We start from the raw sequence: 13,191 nt of genomic DNA, 5'->3' as shown, positions 1-13,191 counted from the left end.
AGCAGCAGTTGTTGCTGCTGGCTCCAAGCCAGGCCTTGCACACCCAGGAAGAAACGTGTCAGGCCCCTTCTCCTGTCACATGAGAGCACAGCAACAGCTCCCCTGCCCATTACTCACGCACAGTCTGTTTTTTCCGTCTTTTTGGAGGATCAACAACTGGATGGATATTTTTCTGGACCAAAGTAGCTTGCAAACTCTGTGTGCCATAGCTAGAGCACCAAGATCTAAAATCACATTAACCTCTAAATCAGTAGATACTTTTAGACCCACATCGGATTTGACTTAAGCATGTGGAGCAGCTGGTGACATTGTAAGGCTAGTATTGTTTCCTTGGACTGTTATTAAAACAAGTTCTTCAACGGACTGCCAACTAGAAGCTGACAGAAGAGGAATACTGGCAATCTGAGCTGACTTGGGGCTTTGGAGCATTTCTGCCTGAAGTAATTTTGTTCATCAAAACCAGTCTCGGCCTTAAGCCAGACTGCCAGCAATTTTCCCCAAGCTGTGCTCAGAAGTCTCTGTATTTTCCCAGTTTGCCAGACTGCATGCAGCATGTGGTGTAATTCCTAGCCATAGAGGCAGTAGCTCACTGGCCAGCAAAGCTGGGGCCAGTGTGTGCTGATTTTTGCCACATCCAGGAGATTTTGCTCAAATAGCCTGGTTACGGACCCTCGTGCCAGTACGCTAAAAACCTTTTCATAACCTGGCTCTATTTTTTTTCCCTTCTACTAAATCTTAACGTTGACATATGCCTCCTGCCACCCCATCACTTTTAGCCTATTTTCCAATCCGCATATTTCGTGCATTGCTGTATGACTTCCTCTTCCTTCGTTCTGCTAGGGTGCCTGGAGAACAAAATCAGGATTCAGTAACTCTCACAGACGGGAACAGAGAGGGAACAAAAGTGCCTCCTTCAGATTTAGTATTAGATATACTTGTTATTCAAGTGAACTGCAACAAACAGAAGCATCAATTGCAACAGCAGTCTCCTGGTACTTCAGGCGTCAGTCAGTAAGTACATACACCCTGCTGGTTGGTCACAAGGAGGCTGTAAGTAGCTGAACCATATTAAGATAAAATCTTCAGAAAAATTTACTTTCCATATTTTGCTGTGATTTTGAACTTTCCAAAACTTGGCTAACTGAGGCTAATATGTTTTAAGATTAGCAAAGGAACCCTAACCCTCAAGGAGCAGCTAATGCTAACACTGGTTGACAAAACATTTGTAAAATTTTAGTCTGATGAACAAAGTTGTTTTTTGGGGGAACTGCTGATTTAACTAGCTGAAATGTTCATAAATAACAGTTACTATCAGGAAATCTTAGCCCAAATGGTGAACAGTACCATTGCATTCAAACAGCTACTTGGGAAGCTATAGTAATTGTTGCTTTAATTCTTGAATATTGCTTAATTCTAGAACTGTCAGTATTGGACTTTAGCAAAGGTATTTCTGTAACATATAGCTATGTTTTACATGGTAAATTCATAATTATGCACAACATTATCAAATCTCTCTTTCCTGTCTCCTGTCCCTTTAATACTCTTATTTTCCTTGAGTATTTTAACATCTCCACTTTTGAAACACTTAAATTTGATATATGATCAACAATACCATTTTTTTGTCTTTTTTTTTCCCCCCTCACACAGCCTTAGGATGTGGTCAATATTAATTATGACTATGATAACCGTTAAAAAAAAAAAGTCCTGTTAGACTCTCATGATTACTCAAAGCTCCCTTTTACACATTTGTTTTATAAAAAAAAAAAAAAAAAAAAAAGGAAAATGTGGCTCAGACAATAGCAGTCCTAAGCACTTCTTTTATAATACAGTTTGTTCTTCATTGCTCAAACTGCCTGTGTACAGTAACTTTATTATCTCATAAGTACTTTTTGTTGCAAACCCTTAGAATTATAACTTTGTCCTTAGTATCTCAGTTCAGGACACAATAATTCTGTCACTTGTAGTTCTTCCATTGCCTCCTGCTTCTGTTACCTATAAACTGCTCTTTATATATAAAGTTACTCCTCCCCCTCCTTTCATTCTCTAATTTGCTGTTGTAAACAATTAGCCTTCAGTATCCAGTTACCTTGTGTCCGGACAGCAAAAGTCAGGGTAAGTCAAGCCTTAAACACTGCCATAAAACAAATAAGACAGATAAACAATAAAGGGTATTTTAGATCACCTGATAAGAGTACAGAAAAAATAAAAATAAAATATCCTCAACACCCTTGAGTTAACCCATGCAAGAAAACAGAGTGCCTTTAACATAAACATACATTTATATTACAGCTGAAACAAACAACAACAGTTTGGACCTAGAACATGGTAAATTGGGTCAGGTTAGTGTATTTCAGTACACAGTTTCTGAAATGGCTGCTGTACTAACCTTGGCTGGTCAGAATACCCCAGCTAGCTTTTCGTTTCGCAGGACACTCCCCTATGCTTTCTAGGCGTCTTTTGGGGAGATTGTGGCTCCTCTGAACAGCAGTGCTTGTTGTCATTGTTTGTTTCTGGAGGGAAGTCTGGCTGTCATTGCTGCAGGTATTCCGGTCTGACGAACATCCACAAATGGATTTCTACTACCTTTTTTCCTCCTTTCGTTTTTTCACAAAGGCTCTTGTACTTACTGTAGAATAGCTACAACACTGAAATCCATTCAGTAACATTTACTAGCTTGGACTAGTGGGTACGTAGCGGGGGAAGGGAAGGATTGCTCTAGCATTTTCTATTTTTAAAGCAGAGAAAGAATCAGCTTAGCTACAGCATGAGTCTTAACTGTTTACACAATTTAAAAGGAAAGAATGTGTTAATTTTTCAATAACTACATCAAAAAAGAAACATATTGTTAAAGCATAAGTATTCAGTGCTTTGTTTCTTGAATAACAAGCAATCTAAAACAGGAAAAATAAATCTGTTTTTATCATACTGTCAAATCTTATAGTAAGAGATAGAAACAGTAATTATTACTGCAGCAGGCCTTACTCCTATGTAATTTGCAGTTAAGAGAGAGACTTTGGAATCCAGAAGAAGCTATGAAATTATAAAACACTTCTGGTTTGTTTATTTGTTTGTTTTTCTCAAGTAGGGGAGAAGGTATTCTACAGATGTCAACCAGAAACTATGTCTTTAATTTAAAAAAAAATGGTTTCACTACAAAAAAGACTTCACTGGTTAACCTTGATGGGTCTGATCCCATTATGAAAGTAAGGCTGCAGTCTTGTCATGAGAAGCAAAAGCTGCTATTTCTTAAAAAATAATGAAAACAAGGACAACCAACTACTAGTAGCATTTTTTTTTTTTGGTTATTATGTATCATACTGATACTGCACAACAGAAATCTGCGAGGAGAAGCAATCCACAATAAAATTCCAGCATGCTATTTCTTTATGATAATAACAAAGATTAAATGATTTCTAAGTGATTTGTTTCTAATAGTAACAAGTTGTGCTGCCTTTACTTCTGCCTCCCCACCCCCTAACACTTCCTTCACTAACCTTTTCTACTAATACAAAAACTAGCCATCTGTAAACTTTATAGAAGGAAATTAACATTACTGGGTTTTGCTGGTACTGTTCTTTTCAGGTACTTGACAAAAATGAATTCCTAAGATACTGGAATAATACAAATGTATTTCATGAGATTTTCTAGATCCCTCTTGTTTTTCTTTAAGAGAAAATCAGAAGCAAGTTTATAGTTGGGTGGGGTGAGGGGATGAAGAAAGAGCAGTCACAATTTTTTACCTTGAAATTACAGAACATGAGAACTGTCTTACTGGAACAGCATTATGCTGTTTACAGAACAGAAGTAGGTGGGCTGCTTCTGTTATCACAATAGAGAACAAAACTGTGCTCTCCCAGAGGTTATGCTCCTTTCAGAAAGTTATTTTCCTCAGATTTTATCTAGCTGCATCAGCCAGAATGTCTCACCAACTGAGATAAGCACCTCTATACATCCAGCAATCAGACTCTGCAAGTAAAAGCTGGAATAGAACTTTTGCAAAAGGGCATGGACATTATATATAACCTTAATACTAGAATTAGTTGTCAACTCATCGTATCCTCCTCAAGAAAGTAAATATGGGAAAATACAACAAATCAACCAGAAGCCTTACTAAGAACATGTATACACGTGTCTGTGTCATGAAGATATCAGCACTATTTTCCAGGTGAGAAATAACTGATGACAATTTCTGTACTTGGCATGGCTCAGCGGCTCATCTCAGTTTTACGTTTCCTTTGCATTTGGAATGGAATCCCAGCACTTTCAGGAGAAGGTGGTGAGGATTAGGATCAAGCAAAGCATCTGGCACTGCAGGGCAGGGATTGACAGTGGGCTGGGAAGACAAGACCTACATGTTTTTGTAGGAGTTTTGTGGGTGAAGTTGTCAGCTGACAATGAAGCTGGATCCTTCGAGTGGAGTGCCACAAACAACATGGACGCAGGTCATACTGCTTGCTTCCCACAGATATTCCAACCCCCACGTTATTATTCTCACCATCCACACAGGTGTGACCACGCAGTAGCGAGAAAAACAGCACATACACAGAAAGCTTTCATGGCTTCAGAGAAGACTCCCTGGAGAGTCAGCAGCACCTGCTCATTCTCCTCCACAAAACTGCATAAGAAGCAATAAGCTATCAATGAAGGTAGACTACCCCAAAAATCTGCCAGCTTCAAAAGTATCTCTATTCCATAGACACTTGCCATTCCAACATAGTTTAAACACTTTGAAGGACATCGAAGCACAATAAAAATATATGCTGTTTCTTCATGCTTTAAAGTGGGCAAAGCTCTTCATATTCTGGGCAAAAGCCATATCAAAACCGTACGTAAATAAACTGTTTTTTTTTCCTTTGAAGTGAAAGCTAGACCAACATCAGAAATCAACTAGAAATGTATTAAAAATATAACTGTGATGTTGATATGAAGAAAAGATGGACATATACTTAAAACTGTGTGGTAAGACTGAAGAACCAGGTATTTCATTTCCATCCCTGACATGGAATTGCTGTGTGATCTTGCTCAAGTCAGCCATCCATGCACTGTGTGCATCAACTTCAAAATAAACATCAGTTCTCTCTCAACCTCATTAAGTAATAAAACCACTACTACTACTTGAAATTACTCAGGTTTGGTACTCAGATTATGTTCTTCAGATTTTTTTATTATTTTTTTTTGCTATTGAAGACAAACATTTCCAAAATCCGTTACAAAACCTGTAACAGAAATCTAAGTAGAAACCCATGTATGGAGAAAATATCATAGACCACTATTTTGCTGCCCTGGTACACAAGTAATTATGGACAGTATTCATATTATGTATATGTCCATTCGTATATTCATGTACCCATGGGAGCAATGCAGATAACCATCCAAAAAACTGCAAGAGGAAGGGGCAAACACTACAGTTTCAAAATACGGAAACTGGGGGATTTTACTGATGAGTTTGGAATTCTGACCTAATTTAACTGACAGGCTTTGAATAAACCACTACGTTGCAGTTGACTTATAATTAGTGCTTTTATATCCCAATAGGCGAACTGTTAGAAGAAACTTCAAAGCTATTTTCTTCACAATGTTTTTATCCAGATTTTTATTTTAAAATAAAATTCAGTACAGTTTCAAACATTTCTATGCCAGCAAATAGCTCTGAGTTTACTCCACAGGGGCGAATTCCATGGGGAATTCACTCTATTTTCAAGGCTATTCGTAAGGCCACGCAGAGGCCACTATGATAACACACTAAAAGATGCTTAAATAAAAACAACAACCAAAAAAAAAAAGAAAAGAATCCTTCCAACACACGATGAAGCCCAATGCAGTATAGTCTGAACTCCAATAACATCAATTTATCCTAAGAAGGATTGGACAAAATTGCACTATTTTCAGATGTCACAGATTGGTGTTTTTTTGTATGCCACCCTCCTCAAGTAAGCCAACTAATGTGCCATTTAGCTTCCCAAACTGTTTTGTACTTTTAGAATTGGTCACTCCACCTTTATGGGCAGTATTATCAGTCAGTGACTGCATGGAGCCTGCCACGTTATATCCTGGAACAGGACTAGAAACTGGCAGCAGCAGGACAGGAAAGGACTGGAACCCCCTTAACAACAACAACAAAAAAGATGATTGCATGTACTTGTGTATTTCATGGCCAATTCAATGATATAATTAGCAGTCAAGCAGAAGCTTAGGCATTACACAGGTGTCACCAGCCAGTCCTCTGTCCTCCACATCTTGACAACGCCAGCAGATAAGCAGATAATATTTAAACGGTCGCTATTTATTTAAGCACAAAATGCTATTTTTCTATGCCACTATAAAGAAAACCAACAATCCTACTACAGACTCCATTTTACAGTATTATAACTCTCTGTTAGTTGGAAATCCAAAACAAACCCGGGCTTCGGATATTGACAGAGAGCATAAAGAGCCAAGGCATGAGACCAGTAGTCCACATGGGAATGGTACAGCGCACCCCAGAGTGAATCTTCAGGCAACTACCGTGAGAGCCATAAAGAGAGAGATGAGGTCTATTGACAGAAAGACTAGACATAGCGAAAAGTAACATCCTCTAGTGCAACAGATGGAGCATGCCATAATGGATTTATGACCAGCCAGGCAGCATTGCTGCAGTCACGAACAGAGCTCAGTACTTAGGCACGTAATGCATTCCCCCAAAGCCATCATCATCCAACCCTGGCAGAAGTTCACTCACTGCTTGCTTGCATTGCAAATGTTTGAGAACATCTCCTACAAGAGAAGAGTGTGAATAGCAGAACTCTGGCCATAACAAGTCTATGGGTGCGGGAAGGAACATCACCTTCAGGGAGCTATGCTATTTTGGTATCCCCATGGTGCCTATGCCTTGCTGCTGCTGTAAAAAAAGACCAAATACAGGTGGTGCATTTGAGCTTGCCCTAACCCAGTTCAGGAGCTTCCTCATGGCTTTGTTTTTTGAATAGTTGCCTGTAAGGCCTTGCAGGTAGATTCTTCTATCATTTGCTCCAGGATTATATTTTCATCTTACTGCTGTGCACCTTTAAAACCTGTGCCTGTTTTAAGCTACATCGGAGTTCAAACAGTTTCGTTTGTACTTGTTTGTGGTTTGAAAGCTTATTATTCATCTCACCCAGAAAAATAAATCAATTGATGAAGGGAATTTCCATGTGAACTCAGAGTACACAAATCAAGCATGCAAATAGGATCTGTGATGGTGACAAGTTAAAGTTCACCTTCAGAAAAGACACGTATCAAGGAAGCACACACGAATGATACTGATTGTAATATACAGCCTTCGGTGATGGTCTTCCCAAGGAGGTCCTAATGTACAAATACAAACAGGAATAAAATAAAACACAAAGGAATCTACATGATAGGATAGCTCACTTCCCTTTAGGGAAGCAAGCATGCAAACAGGCCCCAGCAGATACATTCACTGGAATCTTCTGTAGCCTCAGAGATTTTCTTTAAGGTGGGGAAAGAGCCAATGCTTGCCAACAGTTGTGCTTGGTTTTTGCTGCTACAGACAGCTCAGAGCTCTGGTTGCATGAATTTCCATGCCAGTCTAGTTGCATCACATAGCCTTCACCAAAATGCCTTTAAGGTGTCAAAATTATGTTCTTCAGGGGAGAACGGTTCTGGTATCTTGTAGATGTTGGTGTGATTTGCTCCACTCTAAGCAAGTGTCTAGAATCTTGAGATTTATTCTTAAGTATGACTCTTCCTTGGCCGTTATTTGTCATACTAGGCAAAGTTATTCCGCATGTAAGAGGGGATGACAAGCTCCATCAAAAAAACTCCCTTCTGAACTTTTCAAAAAGAACATTCTCACTATCTTAAGCATTCTTACACCATTAGCTTACGTGCTGCATATGAAAAACAAATGCTAAATGTGGCGCCTTACACTGAGTGCTATGGTGAATAGGTATGCCATACAATATTCCTATCATTACTAAATGAATCTCTATTGTATCCAGGAAGCTATTAGAGGTCTTATACAGCTTTTATTAATAGAACTGTGATCTCTGTGGAATGCAAGTTGAGAAAATGCCTCGTGCCTATCTTCCCTACCTAACAACTGTTGCTGAGTGACATTATCAATTGCAACTTGTTAGAGTAGAATAATAGGAAAAATCTTCTCTAATCATTTGCTACAGGTCAAAAATCAAGCTTTCCAAATAGTGGATCTCTAACAGTGTAACATAGCATTATTTCCAATTTCCAAGTTGTATTTAGTGACCTGGTTTCTTGGGTCTGCCCAAGCAGTGCTCAGCGTACAAGAAAAAGCAGGGTACAGCAGACTTAATACTATTTACCAGTCTCATAATCCTGAAAGGAGATGGGGACTCCAGTCTTAAATGGCATAATCCTAGCCATTGGCTTAATTTTGGATAACAAGGAATAACTAATGTAGTGGGCATTTCTACCATGCATAGCCATGGCAGATAAAGCAGAGAAGGGTAGCTTAGAACTTGCCATGTTCATTCAAGAGTATCAGGAGTAGACTTTTATTTTTTTAACCTATAAGAAACAAGGGCATATTCACCTCTACAGTTCTACAAAAATAGTATAATTAGCTTTGAGAAACTGTACTCAAACACCACAAATTCTGCTTTCAAGTAACTTTCAAATACAACTTAAAAATAGTATAGTTATGCATAAAGTGATAGTCTATGAAGATTTTTGCTGAGTTGACATAATTAAAATTAAATTTCATTTTGTCAGAAGTACTTAACTTCTGTACAGACCCCACATACCTGTGTAAGTATGTTTAGTTGTTTGTTGCTTACATTAACTTCTGCCAAGTTATTATTTTAAAAGAAAGTTCCTCCGAATACTTTATGCTTGCAGAAAAGCACTTTGACAGCTACTGAGTATCAGTTTTAATTTTGATAAAATTAATTTCAGCCTAGAGAAGAGAAGGCTCTGGGGAGACCTTAGTGCGGCCTTTCAGTACCTAAAGGGGGCCTACAGGAAAGCTGGGGAGGGACTCTTTGTCAGGGAGTGGACTGATGGGACAAGGGACAGTGGCTTTAAACTAAAAGAGGGTAAGTTTTGTTTAGATATTTGGAAGAAATTCTTTACTCAGACGGTAGTGAGGCACTGGCACAGGGTGCCCAGAGAAGCTGTGGATGCCCTATCCCTGGAAGTGTTCAAGGCCAGGCTGGATGGGACTTTGGGCAACCTGATCTAGTGGGAGGTGTCGCTGCCCATGGCAGGGGATTGGAAGTAGAAGATCTTTAAGGTCCCTTCCAACCCAAACCATTCGGTGATTCTATGAAAACAGAATATTTTGCCTTACACAGGTTTATGAATGGGAATTATAACTCCAACTTCTATTATATTATCTATATTAATCATGTTATGGATTCTTCCATATAAGCCAAACTTTCAGCAGTATTTCCCAGTAGAGTTTATGTCTTACGGTCCCCAAAACATCTAACAATTAGTTATGTCTGAAGATTTGATGCATGTACTTTTAAACCACAGCCTACTACCTCATCCTAAAGCAAAGGAACTATAAAAGTCAGCTCAATCTCTAACTCAGCACTTGTATATATAGAGTACTTTCATGGTATGACCAGCTGGATGGTATAGTAGGAAGAGCCTAAAGGTTGCTTTGATCTTTGGGTTTCTGTCAAGCAACAGATGTACAAAAGCCTGAGTTATTAACTCTTCACAGATCTGGAAATACTGCAAGAGAATTAATCTTACTGTGCAAGTCACTGTCACTGCAGATAGCCTATTAAGGAGCTAATTATACCCCAAATTAATCTGCAAGTAAGTTCATTTCTGTAGGTCAGTTTATAGGGCACAGAACTTTAAAACTGAATAAACATACATGTGCTATGACATCTTCCATAAAATAAATTAATAAAATTATTTTTCTAGAATAATTAATAAATACACGTTCACTTTAACACAAAAGCTAGGTAAACAGAAAAGCTAGATAGACAGAAAAGCTAGGTATCATAATCTATTTATAGCACAGCTATAAGTGCCTGATTGCAAAGCACTTAGCTCTAAATAACTAATCAGTCCCTTTCAATTCAATGGGGCAAGTATGTGTATATGAGTAAGTGTTTACAAGATCAGTGCCAAAGTAACTGATACAGTAAAATAATCCAGTAAATTGGACCTTTACAATAGAATGGATGCCTTTTTCATTTAAGTCTTTTATGCTAATAATACCACTGAGTTCACCAGAGGCAAAAAAAAAAAATACATTTTGATAGTTTATTAAGACACAGTGTTTAATCCACTTTAAACAAATGTAAAGGACTGCATAGTTCTGTCCTGCATTTGGTGCTATTCAGTGTTTTAATACTGAAAATACTGATGATAGACTATTATGTTTATTTTTTCTAAGATCTGTGGATGACACTGAACTGCAGGTGCTGCAACTGTTCAGAGGGAAACAGTTAAAAATAGATTTGAGTAAAATGGAGAAATTGCGTGAAGTTACCTGAAGGCAAGTATAAAGTATTATACTTAAAGGGGAAGAAGCAAATGCATAATACAGTGACACTGTTTTAACATGTGGTTTATAGTTGGCTACAATCCATAATACTATACTGTTGGGAAAAAAAAAGCATCACCACAGGAGGTATTACATAGGGTATCACATATACGGCACATGACATGAGTGTCCCACTTTTGTACAACCGATAGTTCCACTGGGTGCACTCATAAAGTGTCAGCTGGAGCACTCCGTTTAACATGAGGAATTAGACATGAATAAAGATGTCTGTGAACTGCATATGCACTGGCACAAGTCCAAACGAGGCAACTACAGTAATTCCAGGTCTAGAAAACAAGACTTAAGAGAACAGACCAAGTGAAATCCTTTTTCCTTTGTTCTAGAAAAGACAAAAACTACAGAGGTGGGAACATGCATGCTAGTAGTCTTTAAATTTCATAGTTGAAGAAAAACTGATAAAAGCATTTATTATATAAGATTTACGTAGATCTCAGGTTAAGTGGGAAGCATTCTAGTGATGAGAATAGTAAAAATTGGCATCAGTTGCATAAGGACACTGCAGAAATCACTATTACTGAGCATTTTAGAAACAGGTTAAACAAATATTTACCAGGCAACCCGTGTATATTTGGTACTAGAGGGTCCAAATCACCTCTCAAGGTGCCTTTTAGATGTACAGAAGAGAAGTTTTACTCAGACTTCATCTTCATAAACAAACTGTGTAATTTATAATTAGTAGAGATTTTATACACACATTTCTGGTCTTATCTGATGCTGGACACTGATCTAGCTCTTATATTTCAATGCCACATAAACCATATAATAATTTAAAATTAATTATGGGCATTGTCCCAATCCAGCTGTTCACATACATGTGAGATCTAAATGATAAATTTAACACAGTAGACTGCAGAGAAAACAAGAGAGAAGATATTTCTGAAATCTGAAGGAAGAAAACGTGATCTGTTTCACTTCTATCTAGCAACAAAACTACAACAGGCAGATGATACAGGTAAAGCTGTCTCCTTGTGTTCAACAAAGAAAAAGTCACAAAACTAAGGCAGTCAGCCAAGAAACATGTGGTTCCTAGGCCTCAAATCCTGTATTGACCCATACACCTTCAGTATGATAAAATGAGTTCCATAAAGTACTAGTGCTCAGTACCTAAAATGTCCTCAATTATTAAATCTTTGTAAAAAGCATGGCTTATTTTAACTCAAGAACTCAATTTGCTAAATATGGAATAATGCCTGTGGCTAGTAGCACATTTCCAAAGGCTCTTTTCTTCTTCAAAATTGTAACACTCTATCCTAGCCAGCCTTTATAACAGCAAAAAGTAATTTTGTAATGTTGCAAGCAAACTGAAAATACGAGTATTAGCAGGATTTTAAGAGTAACATAATAAAGTTAAAACTAGAAAATGAAAACTAACATTTCCTCTAATGGGAGCTACTCTTAAGATACTATAAACTTCAATTAGGCAATGGTAGGCTATTTTTTTGTTTTGTGGGCAGGTTTCCTGCTGAGACTTCTCTGTTGCTTAATAAAAAACACATAACAGGATCGGTAATCAGGTAGATATTCAGTATTTAATTTTATTATTTAATGGTTCGAGCTGTGGCTTCACATAACTTATTGAACATCTTCCAGATATTAGTTTGAACAGGATATTTTGTTCATGGTATTTTATAAACTCTATTAAGGTATCTCCATACTGTACTTCACAGACATAAACAAACCAAATGCCACAACATGGTGTGAGCTAAGACAGTATCATGCTCCCTTCTACAAACACAGAGCAAAGATGCAGACAGGGTAAGAGAAAATCATGATTTTGAAGAGTCTTACTAGCATCTCAGAGAGCAAGGACCAATCCTGTTAATCATGACAAATGGCTGAATTTGTAGATTATGAAACATTAGCTGAACATGTGCTTAGAACTGTTCCAAAACTAGACAAAAACGCTGCAGGTTGGACAGTGAAAAATACAGTTTACATACAAAATAGTTGCATTAACTGTTTTTTGTTTGTTTGTTTTTTAATAAACCAAACAGAAAAATAGAAACTCCACAGTATGTGTGAGCCTTTAAGATCAGTATAAATGTCTGCTACCTGAGCAAAACAGCAACCTGCAAGAGTGACAGATTTTCAACTTTTGTATGGGCTGACTACTAGAAGGTCGAACATACATTTATTTGGCTATAATAGCTCAGACATCTGATGACTGACCTGGATTCAAAAGATGACATAGGGAAGACTTTTCATCTTGATGCATTTTATTCCTTTCCCTCTATTTTCCCCCCAGTCTTTTCCTTCCTTACTCAGATTTTGTGTCTGTCTTCACAGACTGATCCGCCTTAGAGCTAGAAGGAAGTTTTCTGACAAAAGGTTCTTCTCGATTTCAAGCAAGGGTTACCTACCATGTACTCTGTGAGTATTTTTGCCAGTGGGACAGATGGTCAGTCCTTTCCATCCCACTCTAGTGAACACATGTACATACATACACCCACACATACATCTATACATATATTCACACACAAGCACACATGCGTTAATAGTTCAAATGATCTGATTAATATACTCAGATGTAAAAACCCTGGGTTTCAGAACTTTCTCTAAATCACGCAAAGACATGATATAAATACACCTCAAGTAAATGTTCTGCAAAGCAAGCTAGTTTCTTCTTTGTCCCAGTACTGAAGAAGGAA

The 13,191-nt window shown here is 37.8% G+C and overlaps 1 protein-coding gene across 3 annotated transcripts in view; it reads right to left on the bottom strand.

Annotated features, from left to right (window-relative positions):
• The window catches only part of ASB5 (ankyrin repeat and SOCS box containing 5), a 28,705-nt gene that overhangs the window by 11,345 nt on the left and 4,169 nt on the right, over positions 1-13,191 (bottom strand). The window contains exon 1 of one of the 3 annotated variants that reach the window (XM_040556201.1): positions 2,387-2,759. The exons of the other annotated variants lie outside the window; for them this stretch is intronic. Coding sequence (XP_040412135.1) covers positions 2,387-2,501 — 115 coding nt within the window. The 5' untranslated portion in view covers positions 2,502-2,759. Of the gene's footprint in view, positions 1-2,386; positions 2,760-13,191 lie in introns of those variants that run through there. 3 annotated transcript variants of the gene reach the window in all.

This window comes from Cygnus olor, chromosome 4 (assembly GCF_009769625.2).
Source record: "Cygnus olor isolate bCygOlo1 chromosome 4, bCygOlo1.pri.v2, whole genome shotgun sequence".
Taxonomy (NCBI): domain Eukaryota; kingdom Metazoa; phylum Chordata; class Aves; order Anseriformes; family Anatidae; genus Cygnus; species Cygnus olor.
This window is presented reverse-complemented; position numbering and strand designations above follow the sequence as displayed.